This window comes from Lepisma saccharinum, chromosome 10 (assembly GCF_977018435.1).
Source record: "Lepisma saccharinum chromosome 10, izLepSacc3.1, whole genome shotgun sequence".
In the NCBI taxonomy this organism is placed as follows: domain Eukaryota; kingdom Metazoa; phylum Arthropoda; class Insecta; order Zygentoma; family Lepismatidae; genus Lepisma; species Lepisma saccharinum.
Genome location: NC_139238.1, coordinates 84,598,742 through 84,618,879, shown reverse-complemented (window position 1 = coordinate 84,618,879; position 20,138 = coordinate 84,598,742). Strand labels below are relative to the sequence as shown.

At 40.4% G+C, this 20,138-nt stretch overlaps 1 protein-coding gene across 12 annotated transcripts in view; it reads right to left on the bottom strand.

The window, feature by feature from the left end:
* Window positions 1–20,138, bottom strand: part of mtd (TLD domain-containing protein mustard) — a 652,551-nt gene that overhangs the window by 118,887 nt on the left and 513,526 nt on the right. The window contains exon 1 of one of the 12 annotated variants that reach the window (XM_083130061.1): window positions 17,164–17,293. The exons of the other annotated variants lie outside the window; for them this stretch is intronic. Within the exon in view, the coding sequence (XP_082986187.1) occupies window positions 17,164–17,247 (84 nt within the window). The 5' untranslated portion in view covers window positions 17,248–17,293. Of the gene's footprint in view, window positions 1–17,163; window positions 17,294–20,138 lie in introns of those variants that run through there. 12 annotated transcript variants of the gene reach the window in all.

The window sequence follows — 20,138 nt, the reverse complement described above, 5'->3', positions numbered from 1 at the left end:
ATACTCTAATAGCAGGTTTTCTGTTGCAAATTATTATTTGAATTTTGAGGGCATCCATGACGAAGTGCTTTGCATACTGCTCTATGAAACCGGAGACCCTATGATCGATTGATTGATTGATTTGCTTTATTTTAATTCGCTTCTTGTGCCACTTTTGGCTAAACGCGACGATGAGGATGGTCGATGAAATGATGAAATTAATGAAGGGACACTCACAATGAACACCGAATGAACACAATGCCAAAGCCGGTGTTTAAGCAAGCTGTGCTAACCACTCTACCACGGAGGCCGGAATCCTTCTTAATGTATAGGAGAAATCGTTCTTTGACATCGAACTAAGAACAGTTAATATGCGTCACCTCGGAGTTATTATATTTTAAATTTCGAACAATCAATTGAGATTTATTCTTCACCATTATTTTGTCCACATCAAAACTTCCACACAATAAGATCAATTACACTAAGGACAACAGCATTAGAGTCTATGCTTTAAGTAATGATTAAGCACACAACGATGACGGAAAATAATTCACATGATTAAAGTGATGCATTACATCAGTGAAACATAAATTTTCGGTCATGAAGAAAGATTGAAAAACGCAGGGACACAATAATCGATGTGTTTATTTATTTTATTTCGCTTTTCTTCCACTTTTGGGTAATCACAAAGATAAGTATGAAAGGTGTGTTAAGATGAAATTTGTGAAAGGACAACTACAAACGTAAATGGATAGGACACAGTCCAAACCCCACAGACCATTATACTGACCTTATGTCATGACGCCAGATCCTCGTTAGTGTGCAAAATGCACTCCATGGTCACAATGACGTAAGCATTCGTAGAATTGATTTGTATATCATTCTTTCTTTTTTTCAGAAAAACGCGAGCTAAACTATTGCGCGTTCTGTGATATGTTCATTACTTCTCAGGAACACTCGCGGCCTTCAACCAGTTTTATCCTTAAACAAAATTGCGGGTTAGGATGTTAACAGATACTTCAAAGACAATATCCAAAAAATTACTTGTCACATACGCAGAATGTAAAACATTTTTATTTTCTCGTTTCTTCTACATCCTTGGGGAGTAAAGACGGCTGGAGCGTGGTGCTGGTCATATGACCTCCAAAATGTCCGAACTCGAGAATATGCGACACCCTACTGCCACAAACCCTTAAATGTGCCTTCATGGCACGGTTCTATACGCACGACGAACTTTACCTTACCTTTACTACTACTAAGTACTCATGCCCGGAATTTTTGTATTTTTGATCCCTCATTATGTCTCCATTGCTAACCTGTTTCATTTCCAGTCATGACAGCAATTAGTCGATGCAATAAAAATACGTCAAACTTAAAATGAAACAGGTGTCGGCGCGCGCACACACACACACACACACACACACAAACACAAACTCAAGGAGAGAGAGAAAGGCGGGGTTGGGGTGGGGGAGGAACACAAAATCCTTCCACAAACTGCCAAGACTCCAACAAGACGCTTTGCCGGAAACAAGTTTGCGTGCTGGCCTTGTCTGCTATTGCCCTCCCCCACTTTCTTATCTATACAGGAGCAATGAAGAGTTTCCAACTCGCTTCTGAGTTGGTAGGAAAACGGAAGTACATTTCATTTTATCCCGTCTGTACATCCGAAATGGTAATCTGGCGGTTAAGAAAGCAACGATGAGTATGAGCGACGAAATGGTGAAACTGATGAAGGGACAATCACAAAGAACACTCCTGCACAGGTCGGGATTCGAAACCGGAACCCCTGGCGTCGTAGCGTGCTGTGCCACTCTACCACGTAATATTTTTTATGTACTCATTTTTAGCTACTTCCTTTGTTCCTTATTTTATTAAGTGTATCCGAATATTAATGTTGCTGCTATGTAAAGTCCAACGTTCATAATTTAATATCTGACTAAATTGTATTTTTTCAAAATTGTTCCACTTTGTATCACACATCTACGATACCGAAGATATTTTTTTAAAAAAAATTCTAACGTTCCTTCATTTAAAATGTGTCTGACATGCCTTAAAATGAAAACGTCTTATCTGGCCAAATATTCGAGAGTCTACCTATTTAGCGAAGCGTTTTTCTGTTGTTTGCGACGTGAACAACGTAACGTCTCGAAGGTAGTGAAGTATAAAGACATTTGTAGACATGTGAGCACTTTTGTTATCATATTCACTGATTGTAAATGTCAAATGATGGGGAATTGCAGAATTACGCCTGTTTATTTGATGGAATTCTAAGTGAAAAAGAAGAGAGGAAATGGAGATATTAATACTAACATTTATTGAACGTTTTATCCTGGATGCGAACCCGGCTTCTTAAAGGTAAGTGATCTCACTTTGTATTTGTTGAATATGTATTTAGTGTAGGCTACACATTTGTGCCTAATAAAGAAGTCCAAGAAAAATGTATTTTTTAGCTAATACGTTTTAGAATTATTATTTTTTTAAGTATTTGTAGGTGTGTTTTACAACAAAAGAGCATTTCGGTATCAAAGCAGAGGGACACAAGAAAGAAAATGCAAGGGCATTAAATGAAAACTCCTTAACTTCATTAGGGGTAACATCTGAAATAAATAAATCAATAAATAAATCTAAGCGTACATATGGTGAGACATGAATCCATAGGGACAAAAGTATATTTTTGGTGAAATGGATTAGAATCACTGCGTGCACCCTAGAAAGTTTGATAAAACACCTCAAGTGTTTTTCTTAAGAGAAGTGTAATACTACCAAATAGGACCTCTGGCAAGAAATCGCTAATAGGCGGTGTGTGCCAAACAAAGAAGACGACGACAACCTATCTCCAGTTCTCAAGGGCATTTAGTGGAATGAGTGATTATAAAGTTTTATTTTGGATTTGTTCAGTAATATGGTGCAGGCGATAATCGTTCAGGTGTGTATATGTATATGATTAATTGAATTAGGTTATTTTACTTACCTTTTTGTCATTTTAGTATATATATATACTAAAGCAAGATATATATATATATATATATATATATATATATATATATATATATATATATATATATCTTGCTTTAACCCACGGAAATAACTATTTCTGCTTCTGCATTTTTCAGCAGTGTACAAATACGCCACAAGCTGCTTCTACATGGAGCCAATCAGATTCGCAGTGTTCGATTTAAGGGAGGGGTAGGAGGTTAGAACTACATTTTACAGCGGAGGTAGATGAAGAAATTGGGATCCTTAAAACTAGCGTGAATGGGAATCTCGGTCTTTTACTGAACCCACAATTGTAATATTAAAATGGGCTCCAATAACTATCAAAGTTTAATTTTTGCATGGCTGAGTTGGGGTCATGTAAATTCTTGTCCTCGCTAAAGTACAGTATGCGTACGTTGCACAAGACTATATAAAAACAAAGTAAATTTGTTACACACACATAAGTGCGCGCCCGCAATTGCATAGCTGAAAGTCTACTGAACACACACACACATCAACTTTCGAGCACTAACGATGACCATTGCCATAAGCACAATCTCTGGAGTGTGTCCAAACATGCACTTCTATGTTCACTATCTAGTAGTAGCAATTTATGGTAGAAATCAATGGTCACTAAAAGTGCATGTTACAACGTCTGCCCACACCTGGGAGTTAGGAATGGAAGACATCGCCATTATGTTATTAAGTGTCCTGTTCAAAATGTCCTTACTTTTATTTTTAAGAAATTTGCCAGAGAACGAAGCGCGATAGTTTTCAATTACATAGAAAATGATGCACCCCCTCAGAGGAGTAACCACAAATTCTTGTCTGCGGGGGGAGTACTTGGATAAACTATTAATAATAGTAGCAATAATGGCACTATTATTATACGTACACAATTTATATAGCCTATATTAATACATTACATAATGAATTCATTCGCCCCACAACAAACAACAAAAAATATGCCTCTGAAATGTGTGCGCTTCTTCTCCCCCAAACAATTGTTCATACATTTAAGACTCAACTGTTTGTAATAGTCTGACGTACTTACTTCTTGTTACTTCTCCCTCTGGTAATTTACAATGCATTACAGAAAATAAATTGCTAGCGAAGCGATCAAGAAAACTTTTAGATCCAAATTTTTGCAAACTGAAAACAATATTGATTTAATATGGCGCAAAAAAATCATGGAGGCCCATGACATTCTCTTTTACATTTTTTTTTCTATTTACATCGTTCGGCGTCCAGGGCTGACTGCCGCCGTCCCCTATACATCGACCACAAGGAAAAAAACCTTGGGACGAAAAGTCCCCGCGCAGCTTTCCCTTCTTCCCTCCACCTCGGGCCATAAGGAAGCATGGTCCACTCTCCCCCTCCCCTACAAGCGGGAGTATGGTGTACAGGAGTCGTGGGTCTGCGCAGGTTGTTTTGCTCATGGTTCCACTATAGCTAAGGGTTTGAAATTGACAAGACTGTAAGAAAAGCAGATATTGCGAGCGAAACGAGCTAGACAATTTTATATAACTTTATTTACATTTGTATAAAGATATAAATCGAAAGGGGGCAATTGCCCTTCTGTGCCTCCTTGCAGATGCTCTTGACCGTCTGGAAGAAATAATGCACGAAAGACGTGAAAACTAAATCCGTCTTTAGTATCGTTTTGTCCTGCAACTCTTAGATTCTGCAACCTTTCTTTCCATAGTTCAATGTTTGCAACCTTACCCCTTAGAATTGATTTCCGTCCAAGGTTGAGGCCCAATCTCCCCCCCCCTGTGGTTGCGCCACTGCACCTTCTTTAGCCGTAGTTGTTTTGTGAACTTTCATTGGCTTAAAAATACTTCATTTTCTTCAAGAGCATAATATAGTTTAATAACCGGCGATAAAATTCCTCTCCCCTAACTTTCTGGATTAAAGTATAATAATATAGGGGCATGGAAATCTGAAAGGGGGGTGCGGATGGCCACCTCTCTCCTTTAGAAAACGAATGTCAGCTAAAAGTATATATTTCACACGTATAATTTGATTCCAGTCATAGTAATTTACATTAATTATTATAATGGATATGCAGGAATGCGATAATTTCGAATTCAAGTGGTGTTTCTTGAGGGGGCAACACTATTATCGGGGTAATATGCCCCATGGAAAAATACCTCGCTTCTCCCTCCGTCGAAAATATCTGCAGACGTCCATGATTAGGGCGGGGCATTAACCCCCCCTTTGGACTTCGTGCGCACGCCTATGGCTACTCATTTCTACACTACATGGAAGGTTTATTCAATTTCGAGCCAAAAGTGTAATTTTCAAATCAGGGTTTTTAAACGTCCACGAACCCATCAACTAATGGGTTCTATTGGGTTCCGCAACAATACCGGAACCTGTTCTATCACACTGTAAATTCGGTCCAAGTTGCGTATTGTTTCATTTCAAATATGGAACTTAGACCGTCTTTAAATTGATCCGGAACGAAGGACCCTGTGCCGTATTTCAATTGATCCAGAAAAAAGGTTCCTGGAACTTATTTAAATACCTTAAACATAAAAAGGCTCTTTACGGTCCAGATCCATTTATGCTTGCTAATATTCCCTGCTGAACCTGAATTGAATTGATTTAAAATTCCTGATCCTTTAACAACCCTGGTGGAAATTCATTAATTTACAAACAACCATATTTTTAACGAAACATTAATCCCACACAATATACTGAGTTATTTTTCGCAATGTTCCAATGAATGGCAAGAGATTTGGGCTATTCCTTTTTCTTCCTTGATGTTTAATAGATTATATTTGTCACGCACCTATAACGTTACTAGCAAACATTTGTGAATTGTTCTTTCCTTGTAACGTTAACATCTACCATACTGAATTTATTTACGTTCCTTATGCAGATGGTATGTACCCAACTGCATTTTGTTCCGTTCCGCTACAGTGGTTTACATTTTGTTACATTCCTATGTAACGTTAATTAACCATATTGCCTTTCACTTCGTTCCGTTACGGAGGATTGCATTCATTACGTTCCTATGTACCGTTATTTACTACCATGTTGCATTTCGTTACGTTTTTTTGTAACGCTAGTATATACCACAATGCATTTCGTTACTACGTTCCTTGTATCCTTGTAACGGTAGTATATACCATATTGCATATTACGTTATGTTCCAATGTGCTCATTTCGTTCCGTTCCTTTATAACGTTAATATCTACCATAATACATTTTGTTACGTTCTCTGTAACGTCAGTCTGTAACATATTGCATTTCGTTACGTTACATGGGTACCAGCAGCTGAACCATACTCTTCCTCCTACAAAATGGAACGTAACGTGTAACGCAAATTGGGTACGTTACGACTCCCTGTTTGAGTGGATGATTTTCCAAAAATGGAAATGAGACTACATCTTCCTATATGCGAAAGCGCTCACGGATACTCGGTAATATTTATTCCCCATTTCATAAAGCAGGTTAACGAAGAGGCTAGCCGGGGAAATATCTGGAAGTTATTTACTTAGCTAGTTCTGGATCCAGAGCCCCACACCCGCAAAAAAAGATAACAATCTCTACATGCACATGCCTATGTCAAGTACCCCCCCCCCTCTCGTTTCCTTCAGCCCGTAAACCTTGATGGAGCTTCACGACACGAAGCGCAGAGGATGATGACGTCCAAACGAGAATTTTTTTTTATATAACTGCAAGTTGCCTGACTCGTGGATGTGAAACTGCGTGTCTCGACGGAAAAAACTGAACGTAGTTTCCCGAGAACTCGAAATGACAAGAGGAGGAGAGGGGGGCGGCAACCTTTGTGTTTCCTGGAGAACAACACATTAATCCCGAAAACATAAAAAATAATAAGTTCGCTCGTGTCGTGGTTATGAACGCACCAAGGGTAAAGAACAACGAAAAAGGAAGAAAAAAGTTCCAAGAGTAGCTCACTGCGTGAAGGCATTGCACAAAGGAATTCATAAATATTACCCCATGACAGGCGACAAGCGACACGTGTTTCTTAGAAACCAACCTTCAGAAATAAACAAAACCTTTCGAAGCGACACGACAAGCTGCACGTTGTGCTTGTCGCTTGGGTGTCACTTTCTCAATATTGCTTTGTTTCGCTTTAGGTAGATTTCACACTGAAGCGACACGTCGTGTTGCGTGCCAATTCGGTCTGAAAGCTGCCTCAGACTGAAAGTGCCTGTGTCGCTCCGATCTGAAAGCTCCCTTACACTTTACGTGTTTAACGGAACGGAATTATACTGACGCAGGTGCGGAGGTTGTTTACTGCTTCCGTAACGTCATGTTTTAATTCCTGAACCTTACGTTGCATTAAATAAGGTAAATCAACATGACAGATAGGCCTTGCAAAATTCGAAGAGAGGACGAGACAAACCAGTTTAGTTCAAAGATTTTGGTATGATATATGAAAAACTTGAGACACACGCGTAGCCAAGCGCTGTCGCCTTTAGTGCGAATGGTCCCGGGTACGATACCTGGCGTGAGTCTCAAACATTTTGGTGTCAAACAAACATCGTGAGGACAAGTGGAAAGTATTCGATTCTCGCCTATTTTTTTAAAACGTCGCTATGGACGAGTAGTAAGCTGGCTCTAAGGGTTTCTGCTACATAACTCAACACGTTTGCTGAAATCCAGCGATGCAGTTATTTGAAGATGTAAAAAAGTATCCATACTTGTAGTGATAAACTATGAAACTGATTTATATTCACTCTAAAATAGGGTTTAAAACCTGACTCCACCTTCGCGTTTTATTAAATAAAGAAATTCACCAAACTTGATTCTTAACAAATTCACGTCGTGCACAAACTTTCTTTATGGGAGATTTCAGACCGAAGCGACAAGCGAAACGTGACACAGCAATCGTAAGCTTGTGTGGGTCTGTCATGCCGCTACCTTGCTGTTAATTGACTCCTTCCCAAGCGAGCGTCGCTTCGGTCTGGAAGATTCCTTACATGTACACAACGGAACTAACAGGAGCACACAAAACATATACTCCGTCTGTGGAATATGTGGAGCAAGGCTTCGCATAATGGTAGAGAAGGGGAGAAAGTGGAGGAGCAAAAGAGTGCGCGCTGCTGCAAACGGCTGGTATCTGTAGCCGCGTTTCCCTCTATGCACTCACTTCCCCATCTCATGCGTTCATAGTCGAGCTCGCGAGTCACTACTTGCGCAGAGGATTTGTTTTCGTTCGCTTGCTCCTTAGATTCCCGACACAGGGTGTTGTGAAGCGAACGTAGAAGTACATAAGGAACATAGCGCAGTGCTCTGTGTGGCCGCAGCATTCTGCGTGCTGCGTCTATCATCTCTGCGCACGTACTACAATGGCATGTAACAACAACAGCCGTTCAACTAATTTCCTGTCACATGGCTGGAAAAAAGTGTTAACAACGCCTCTCAGGCCAGCGCACAGCACGGAGTCGTTTCGAACTGGAAACGCCACACGCTGTTTTGAAAACAAGTGCACGAGAAATTCAGTTTCCAACAAAACGACGAAAGATATTTCGACTGGTCGGATTTCGGTTTAGGGATGTCCGGGACTGAACCCGGGACCTCTCGGACCATTAGGCTACGAGGGAATCTGAATCCGTTTATGTTTGCATTTGTACTACTACTTCTTACATCACGTCGACCTCCGTGGCGGAGTGGTTAGTACAGAGCGCTACAACGTCAACAGTCCCGGGTTCGAATTCCGACCTGGGCACGGGTTTTCTTTGCGCATGTTCCTTCATCAAATCATCACTCATCCTCATAGTTGCGATTACCCAAAAGTGGCAGAAAAGCGACGTAAAATGACCCAATTCAATCAATCATGCATTTTAAAAGGAAATAGACCCATCCCGTTTTGCCGAGTCGCTACCGCGATGACGTCATCCATTTCATCATATCATTCTCATCTTCGTGATTAGCCAGCGAAGTAAAAGCCCCGCCCAGTTCGCAAATATTTTTCGCATCCAGTTGGTTAGAAAGTGCAACACAGACTCGTCTACTTCGTTGATTTGGTGCCTGCACCGTTTGCACTACGTTCTGGAGCGGTGTACTTGGTCGAACATCATTTCCTTGCACAAGCCTGACACCGGGACATAGGCGCCGACTGGGCTTGGGGAGGGGGGGGGCTCGAGCCCCCCCCCCCAATGTTAACGATGTGGGGGCAGAGCCCCCAATTAATTTTGCTTTTTAGAGGATCTAATGTATTATTTTGCTTCTCTTGTAAAGTTTACTCTGAATTGTGCCACATGAACTTAACTTTAAATACACATTTGAAATGTTCTAGAGTCTAGACCATCAATTTGGGGGTCTGAGACCGCTAAACCATCAACTTTTGGGGGGCTATGAGCAGAGACAGCAAAACACATGACTTATTACTATATACTAAGTATGTAATTATGAGTATTGTTAAAATTTTTACTAAAAAGAGTTTCAAGAGACGATGTGCATGAACTAGGGTAGTGGATGGGACGTTTGGGCTACAAATGGTTCTAACATGACATTCAGAACGAGATCATTGATTTATTAGGGAGATCTGTTTTGCGCTCCGTGGTAGCAGATATTAAAAGTCGGGAATATTTTGCTATTATGGTTGACGAAACTTGTGACATATCCATCCGTGGACAATTAATATTCTGCATTAGAACTGCGAATAAAAAATTTGATATTTTTGAGGAATTCGTGGGCTTTTATGAGATTCCGAACTCTGAGGCCAAACATTAAAAAAGGGAGAGAATGAGTCATTCATAAATTTATTTCAGTGATCAGAGCCCCCCAATAATTTTGACAAGTCGGCGCCCCTGCACCGGGATACACGTGCACTACACCTGGTGTCAAAAAGTGCAGTGAACTATACTGGGCCAAGATAAACGAAATCTTACTTCACGTCGCTTTTCTGCCACTTTTAACTAAGCACAACGACAAGACTGAAAGACGATTAGATTAAACTGGCGTAAGGACACTCACAAAGAACACCAACGCCTACGGCGGGAACTTCGGAAGTTTACTACATTTTTATGTTTTTTTTACGTTATTTTCTTATGCATATTTTTGTGCACATTCTAATTTCATGCAGTATTATGCTCCAATTTGAAGTTAAATGGGCCTAATATCCGCTTCACCTTGTATCATCTTCACAGGTATAAAACGGCATTTAACGTCACACATTCTTGCTACGCGCGAACAATGGGAGAAAATCTCGCGTTGTACGTAAGAACGGTTACACAAGAGGGCTCCGTGCAACCTAAGGACGTCAAAACTTGGAGTCATGCTCTGAATCCCAATGTCAACCGCCCGCGGGTCACGTTGCGTGCCTCGTTTCATAAAGTCCCCGGGCGAAGTACAGGGGAGAAATCAGGGAAAGGGTGGGATGCAACGAAGCATCCCGCATGCAAACTGGTTATGCATGTATGTATGTATACAGGGTGTTTCCCGTGACATTCAATCAAACTGGCAGGGTGGGCATTGCCCCCCAACATTCGACGGAAGTCAATTCTAGGGGGGGCAAACATTGACGGCCAAGGATACCTGCAGGGGGCACAGAGTGGCAATTAACCCCCTCGATTTCTAATTTTATGCAAATAAAAATAAATTTCGTAAAATTTTCTTGCTTCTCTCAGTTTCATCAAGTTCAGAGCCGTAGCTAGGGGGCGGCGGGAGTCGCCCATGGATGCCGAGCAATCTAAATGAAAAAAGTTGTAAAATAGAGAGGATGCCTTGGATGCAATGAAATTATTTGCACCCTATTAAATCAATATTGTTTTAAATTGCAATAATTGGATCTAAAGATTTTCTTGCTCGCTTCGCTCGCAATAGGGTCGTTTTCTGCGATGTGATGTATTAAGAAAATATGTGTTGTATATATGTATTCAATAAAATTTGAATACGTTTAGCACGTTGCATATGTATTTTCTTATTTTATGTCGGTCCGTGTTGAATAGGCTACGTGTAACACATATCTTGTACATGAAAGTTATACATCTTACATGTACAAAAATAATTATCTTTGGAATGCATTTGTCATTCATTTTCTGCCATTCAAAAATACAGTTCGTGTGCTTGTTTTCCATTATTAGCTAATGTGAATTTGACGGTATTAAAAAAAATATTTCAAATAGTTTGTTTCAAACAAATGCTAAGCATCGACTTCTACGCCCTTTTTGCGTAATTTATGAGGATAATAACGTCTTTGATACTACTACTAATTCTACCACTAGTAATAATAATAATAATAATAATAATGTCATTATCATTATTATTATTGGTACGTTTATCCTGGTACTTCCCCCTCCCCCCAGACAAAAATTAGTGGTTGCGCCTATGAGATGAGATGAGGACCCTATGTCCGGAAACGCGTCGTTAAAAAGGTATAAGCCAAAACCACTAGCTTGTACTATAGTGTATCGTAGCACTCTACGACGAAAACGTTACAATAGTTGTTCAAAATGGAACCCCCCCCCCCCAACACCAGGGTCAATGTAGACACCTCAGCTTCGCAAGAGAATCGTTCTGACTCAAGGATGACCAAATCCGGATTTCAAATATCCAAATATCGGATAGGCCGATATTCAAATTATCCGGATATTCAGATTATCCCTTGCATCCGAAACCGATATCGGATAATTTGAAATCCGGATATTGTGGCCATTCTTAGTTCTGACGATATCACAGGCAGCAAGGATTCCTGCCATTCCTGGATATATAATTTTCCCCCGTATATTATGAAGGGTGCAAAAAAGGCCAAATAATAATAATTCATTCATTCATTCGTTCGAGTTATGACCTACGAAGAAAATAATCTCTCTTCTCCCAAAATTAGTGTTCTAAAAACTCCAATTTCACTCATTAATTAATTTCTGGAGATTCCCTTTGTACAATAAATCGACAACGTAAAGTATTTTAAAAATGATAAAGGACAGGGCTTCAAGACGCAAAAAACCGGTGTAGAAATCAATTTAATTTAAAGTTATGATTGAACTCAATGGTTATCGATGAAAGTTATCGTTGCGGAAATTTTGACACACTCTGTGTTAAGGAGCCATATCATTGAATGAAAATTAATGTTAATTTCAGAAGATTTCACTTAGATCATGAGTACCTCCAGGGGGGCGGAACCCCCTACCACCCCTCCTGTCAGGATGGACATCTCTTTATTTGCGTTTTGTTTTAAAATCGAGGAAAACATCGCACTTCCACGAAGACCCCAGCGTCTACCTTTGAAAACGTACATGAAGTGCACATCCTCCGACTATTACATACCGTGACGTCACGGGCACAGCTTCACGACACGCCCATCCGCCCTAAGTACTGTCGGAAGGAAAATCAGAAAAGGCCCCGACTGAGGAAGGTACTTATCTTCTCGACCCGCCAACGACCTGCTATCGAAAAAAATTGGCCACGTATTTATAAAACGCGTCATTCCACGCTTGGTTGAACTTGAAAATTGTTACTTGTCGTTCCGAAGAGAAAACAAATGCCTTGTTAATACGGAAATCAGTTCTGGGAAGCCAAGGTCGACGGCGAGAGGAGGAATTCTGTTTTGGGGCGTCGTCGCTCGCAGATGCCAAGCGCCCTCACCTGGCAGCACTCCAGCGTCGACACGCCAGAGTGTCTGCACAAACTGCTCCGCCTTCGAAGTGACCGAAAAAAATGCTAGAGTGATGACTAGGGAAAGGATTTTAAGGTGCAAAATTATGGTCAGGAAAGGGAAAAAGGGGTTCTGAAAATGTTTTCAAAAACGAGCAAAAAAAAAAAGTAGGTTGATAAAATGCCCTCTGGATAATAACCTTTTTTCGAGCAAGGCCTCATCTCCAGGAAGCTATCAACTCGCGGCAAGCCACGGCACCTAGCGACTGTTCAGTGAGATGAGTCAAGGCAAAATAGATAATAAACCTTTTCCTGCTCCCACAAAAATAGGCAATAATTAGGCTGGAGAGTTCAATGAACTAACCGATCTCTAACTACGCACTGGTAATGATCAGGCTGGAAAGTTCATACGAACTAACCGACCACTGATCGAACTTAATTTCTAAAATGCCCTTTCTTTTTCAGCGCCTCCTAAAATGCCCTCTCTTTTTCAGCGCCTTCTGTATATAATGCGCGCGGACCGCATAGAGAACTGTGGTTCTGCCGGATCTATCATAGACTTCATTCAAATCGTACCCATCGAACATCGTTGCACTCAATATATCCGTTTAAATGTGCGACATAAAATAATACTGGGAAAATTATGTTCATATAAAGCCGAGTTGAGTTGTTGTTTACTCTCATTAAGTCCACTTTATGCCCAGGTAGGCTAATCGGGACTGGACTTGCCGTTTTTTAGTGGGATCCAAACCAATATGTAGATTTGCCGGGTTTCGAAGGGGACGACGTACATATGAAGATAAAAGCTAGAAAAACAAAAACAAAAAAACAACTGCAGTACAGCAGTACTCCATTTGCAATATGAAACATATTTCATTCATTATTTTATGCTGCGACAATACTTTGGATCGGCTCGACGGAACGCACTTCCGCGATTCTCGCAGCGAACTGCAGCGAAGTGGCAACGCTGTAGACGTTGCCTGCAGCCAGCGGAGTCTGAGATTGGCCGCATTTCGCCATACGTCATGCACCCGTTTACCATATTAGGAGTGCGAAAGAATAATTATTGTCTGAAACCATATTTGATGTACACACGCCAAACTTCTGGAATTTGATGAAATGCGTTATAGCAACAGTTTCTTGCAATTTCATTGAATTTGTAATTATGCATTTCAAGTTTGCAGCAAGTTTCCCTAAAATGCCAATTTTTGAAGTATCTAGTAAAAATATGCATTTTTCTACAGAGGTGCAAAAATAATCAAACTTCAAGTACACAAAATCTCAAGATGTACAGTCCATTATGAATTGTATGGTGTCAAGTTCCCCGTTCGTGAAAATTTGAAGAAAAAACTACACTTTTCAGTGAATTTTTCATTATACTAAGAAAACAAATTTAACAAATTTTCACATAACGCTTATTAAAAAGTAGATACTTGAAGCTTTCCAATGAGGTATATTTGACTTTTTTTCCTCCCATGGAGTACAATTTTGCAAGCACGTAAACCGAGGGCTCAATATTTTTGTCAGGGATAGAAGCAGTGCCAGTTCGGCATCTTTGATACAACCCCAGAGGAAGCCGACCGAACCCGTATCTGGTTTCGAGTCACCACCCGTTTTTCGGCAAAGCGCTGTCGTCACATTTGCCTGCAGTATTTAGACATTCATTCATTCACTGCAACGTTTTACTCCCAAGGTCTTTATATTGTATAAAAAAATAGCACAACACAAAATAACACAACCTAGCAAAGATAAAGAACCGTAACCTCGCGTTCAGTAATCTTTGAAGAAACTGAATTACCAACATCTCATTTACTCCACGTGGAGTTGACAAGAGCTGTCATTTCTTGGACGGACGCTATTGGCGGGAAAGGTTTCAGGGACGATTTATTGGACTCCACGTGGACCTGACATGTGGTTGTTGGGGGGGGGGATTGATCTTTCGGAACTTTCTTTGATGTAAAGTGGTCATTCAAAGAGGACGACCACTATACGTCTTAAAGTTGCAACTATAAACAAACTCACGTGACTGAAAATAGTTCCTTAACTATGTGTTCTTTTCCCCATGAATATAATATAGTCGTGTTGGCTACATTGAGTGGTATGATTATCGCATGATATTCCGACGCGCAAATTTACTGCGCAACTGCAATTCTAACGACCAATAGGATTTTACTTCCACTTCATTTTTACTGTAGACGGAGCAGGGGTGCCCACAGGGGGATTCATGACGCGCGCGTCATGGAATTTTTTTTTGGGGGGGGGCAAAATGAATTTCTTGGGGGGACAAAATATTATAGTTCAGCTGCCACTTCTACACATTTTCGCACAAAAATGGGGGGATCGTTTCATTTGATTGACTTGTTATTGATTTTTAGTTATAGCTATTACGTACAGTTTCCCTACCTACCTGTGGCTGATCGCGGCGAAGGGATTGAAATGAAGCACCACCACTTATGCCTTTAGAATCAGTTTGAAAGAAGGGGGGGTGCGCTGTTCGTATAGTCAAGCAGACAAAATGTTAAAAATAAGGGTCAGTACATTAACAATAGCAGTGAGTCAAGGCAGTTTTGTACGTTTATGTTACGAAACATGAAATGAACTGTGCTTTCTCTATCTTGCAATGAAAGGTTTCGAATGTTATGTACCATTCGATTGTTGACATCTCGGCCAATAGTAAACGATGCCTGGTGTTTTTCGGACATTGCAGACTTCAGTCTTAGCGTTGGATGATTTCAGGCACGATTTGTTTCGCTTGCAGTGGCGGAAATTGGGGGGAGGGCGCGTGGGCGAATTGTCCCCCCCACTTTTTACCACTTTTGCGTTGGCACAATGCGAAACTTAATGTACTAAGGAAAAGTAAACTGTCCTGCCCCCCCCCCCCGTTTGGGCACTTTGCTCCCCTAGTTTTGGAACCCAATCGGCGCTACTGTTCGCTTCTTGTGTTCCTGTGCTACTGGATATTTGTATAATACTGTCAGTTTTCGTTGTCGAAAGCTTACTTTTATTGACTATGTAAATTGAAAGGGGGAACATTCATTCCAAAGGGTCTTACAAGACAGTTCAAATACATGTGTATGGAGTACATGTGTAATACCATTCATAGCCAGGATAAGTTGAAAAACCACTGTGAATATAAAACTAAAAATAATCTTCCCATAAAGTACGAAACTGTGGAAGTTAAATTTGGAGTGGGCCTTGGCCAAATTACACCAAGGATGAAATTGCTTCAGGTTCAGGGGAGGTTAACAAAATCAGCCTAATGGGACGAGACACGAGAAACATGACAGGTAATTATTTTTAAAGTTGTTTATGCTATCCTTCCTGTTCACATGGATCGTTTGCGTATCACGCCACTTGTCTTGGACGATTCTAAAGTGTTTCTGAAGCTTTGCAATGGAAAACATTATTCAATTTGAATGATTTAACGTCGCTTTTCTACCTTGTGGTTAATCGCGATGGGGAAGATGGGATTAAGGAAGTTAGAAAGTTCAGGTACACACAACATGACGGGTTCTGAATAAGTTATGGATCTATAGAAATGGAGTTAAGGATGGATTTCTTAAACCATACCGTGTTGTTGACAAATAAGTTGACAAATTGCTCTGAAGAACGGACAATGAGTGTAATTAGAGACATTAAAAACCGACTACTTTCGTCTATGACTGATGAGTGGATAATGTCTACCTTAATTCCATCCTGCAAGTCCGATATTTTTAAAGTGGAGCCAATTGAGGAAATTATCAATAAGCTTGCTGCAACAACGTCAGAAATTATCATCATTTGTGTAAAATGTTATTTCAATCAATGTCAAGTAATATACTTGTACAATATACATGCAATTTACATTGTAAACAATACCTAAAATAAACACATATTGCTTAAATATGTCTGTGTTACACTGTTCCGCAAATTTTGTCTGAAGAAAATAATCTGAGCAAATAATTCGGCACAAAGGGGGATGTTCTACCCGTTTGGGGGAGGAGAAATGCGTCATAGGCCTTGGGGGGGGGGGGATGGGCACCCCTGAGACGGAGTATAGAGAAATAACAACAATAATCATAGAAACAACGTGATCAAAAGTTCGGTTATGGTTTGGCTGATTTGGTTTCTTTTACCTCGCTTTTCTGCCACTCTTGGCTCATTGCGATGGGGATGAGTGATGATATGATGAAACTGATGAATGGACACTCACAAACACCCATGCCGGGATTCGAACTCGGGATCCCCGCGTCGTAGCACGATATGCTAACCACTCCGCCACGGAGGTCGACCAACGTAAGAGAAATAATGATGGTAGTAATAACAGTGATGTATATTAAGTTTAATGTCTAATTTTCCTTACACATTTCTTGTTCCGAGTGGTGCAAGCAATATTACGTACTCTAAAAAAATAATAGTCGGTAATGTTTTGCGTTCTCAGACTGTGCATTCGATATTGGTGGGGGGGGATTTTCATGCAATGTGGACATACCTAAACGCGTACCGAAGGGTAGGGTGGGGGTAGGAATACCTCCTCCGTACTTTATTTTCATGAAGACAGTAGATATACTGACCCATTTTCACATACATAAACACACTTAAAATACCCCTCTCCCTCCCACCCCACACACAAGAAACGCGAAGTTAACTTACTCTGCATTCGTTACACTTCTCCGACAGCCAACTTGAAATCACATCCATCTTCCACACGAAACCACAATATGAGGATTGGTACATATGTTAAGGCACATATTTTGTCGCTGTAAAGGCTACATTACATTGCAAGTTCACTGCAACTACATCCTGCTGCACACGCGCGCCATCTACAGCGAGTCTCCCGAAACAACCGCCCGGTTATTTTTAGCACGGCGGTTAGTAGCATGATAGGACGACGAATGCCAAAATTTCGAAACCATGCCACGGTGTTAGTATTACACGGCTCGTAAAAAGCGGGCCTTCGGTCTGCACATTGTACATCGGTAACCTCTCCTCATAATCCCCCTTTTATATTAATGGTATAATGTTTGTCTGAGTGCTTCCCCGATGGCGCAGTGGTAACGTCTTCGCCTTGTAATCAAGGGGTCCCGGGTTCGATACCCGGTGGAGGCACAAGTGGTTCGGATCCCACTTTAAACTGTAGGCCCAGTCCCGATTAGCCTTACTGTGCATAAAGTGGACTTAAAACAACAAATCAAAACCAAACTTGTTTGTCTGAGATTCTGTTCCCGTCCACTTTAAACTATAGGCATAAAGAGGAATCCAGAACACTGTGTGCCTCAACCGGGTATCGAACCCTTTGACAGTATCATACGCAGGATTTTTTTTTTTTGGGGAGGGGTGAATATTATTACATAGCTACGTTCTAAGGGGTCGGGACACACATTAAATATTTAATAATTACAATTTTTAACCTTTGTCTTTTCAACACAAAAAATTGTAATGGGGAATCATTGTAAGGCGAGGTTTTTGTTACTACCTTCTCCAGAGTTCTTTCCTGCTTTCATTTTAAAATTGTTATTATTCTCAAACACCGGGAGAGGTTATAGCGCCATCAGCCCCCTCCCCCCTCTACGTACGCCAGTGCCCTTTGATTACAAGGCGACGACGTTAGCACTACGCCATCGGGGGACCCCGGTGCGCGGCAGTCAGTTCCGCTGTAGCTTGTGGACGAAGTAAACCGTACATCTGTGCTCCGTCGGAAAAATGTTAAGTGTGAAAGTGGAACAGCGTATCAACAGGCACGTCGCCTGATAATGTTCCCATGAGCACGTGAACACTCATGCATGTTTTAAATTACGTACATATACGTACACACACACACACACACACATATTTATTCGAAAAAAAAATATTTGATGTACACACACAATTTACTCTGACACGACATCTTTCACGTCTGATAACTTTTGTAGATAGTTGGTAACACTGACTTCCACAGTGTCCAACGGAGGGCTTTGAACACAATTGTTGTGCGTGTTGCATAAAAATGACAGCTAATGGGCTGTTGGCCACTATAGCCTGAAGATGTTCACTTCGCTGTGCGAACACTGATGCAAGCGGCAATACTTTTACACTTGGCAGCAGAGTGCAGCATACACAAGGCATGTCTAGGGGGACTCGAAAAGGTCTGCGCTACATAGTTGCAAACTTTAGCGAGAAGTCGCTAAAACTGGCGGATTTTAAGCAAATGAAGAGCTTATCTAGCTTGTGTTCTTTATCCACTTACTCGGGTAAATCAGCAAGTAGTCTTGTACGCAATAGATACATTTAAAAAAATATATAAATATATCTAGAAGATAATTATCTTCTAGATATATTTATATATATTTTTTAAATGTATCTATTGCGTACAAGACATGGCTCATATTCTTTCTTCCCGCGGCGCACACTTTGGGATCCACTGATTTAAAGCGTACAGTAACATCTATTCATCGTCGTTATTAGCATATTTACCATCCTTGACATTATAAATTGCACGAAACGAATCGTTCCAGGGGCAGTCCTGGCCGTTTGTTACCATTTGCGCATACACAAGCGACTCGCTTCCAAAAGACTGCCCCTGGAACGATTCGTTTCGTGCAATTTAATGTCAAGGATGGTAAATATGCTAATGACGACGATGAATAGATGTTACTGTACGCTTTAAATCAGTGGATCCCAAAGTGTGAGCCGCGGGAAGAAAGAATATGAGCAATGTCACATTGACTGATATTGCAATCATAAGATCGCTACCAAATTATTGTGGGCGGGGGGCATTCTGTATAATACCCAAATATCTTACATACACATAATACGAGCTCTGGACTCCTTGGAGGACGCGTCCTCCCTAGGGTTACCAGATCGCCGTAAGGGAAATGTAGGACATGCTGTCCCAAAATGTAGGACAATAAGTCAAAATGTAGGACACAAAACATTTTCAATAAATGAAACATATTTCTATAGAGCACGTTAGAAAGTAGTTGAAAATTACACTTTCAGTTTTAAAAAAATGAATTCTTAATGAATTTTTAAATGCAAAATTCCAAGACTTGCAATCATACTAATCAATGAACCTCTTACTACATGGTTTAAGTGGTACTTCACTGAGGAGACAATTTTTATCAAAATTTCAGGTTTAGTCAAATTATATTTATGTTAGAGTGGACAGTCAAAATCTTTGAAATTATAGGGACCAGTAACAGACATTTTACGGACTTTATGAAAAAATAATTTATCTCGTTAGTCTGTTGGGCTGATGGTAATAAAAGTACACTCTGAACATTTGAATTATGACCTGTAATGTTAAACAAATATTCAGCAATTACCGTAATTTAAAATTCCAGAAGTTTAAAGTTCGAGAAGTTTCATCTTGGATAGTTTTTAGTTCAATAACAGGGTGTCTACCAAAATAACACATCGAGAATTCTTGACTTTTTCTAGACCTTTTTCCCGTCTTTCTCAAAGTTTATTTATCCGACCCCTACTTAGGTAAAATTGGAAATTAGTAATTAAGAAAATAAATATTTATTTATTGAAAACCCCTACCAAAGGGCTAGTTAAGATGAAAACTGAAGCTGAATTTAAGAAGAGAATTAGATCTGTTTTCTCGTATTAATGCATCCTGAACTGTGTTTGGCAGACGAGCAAGG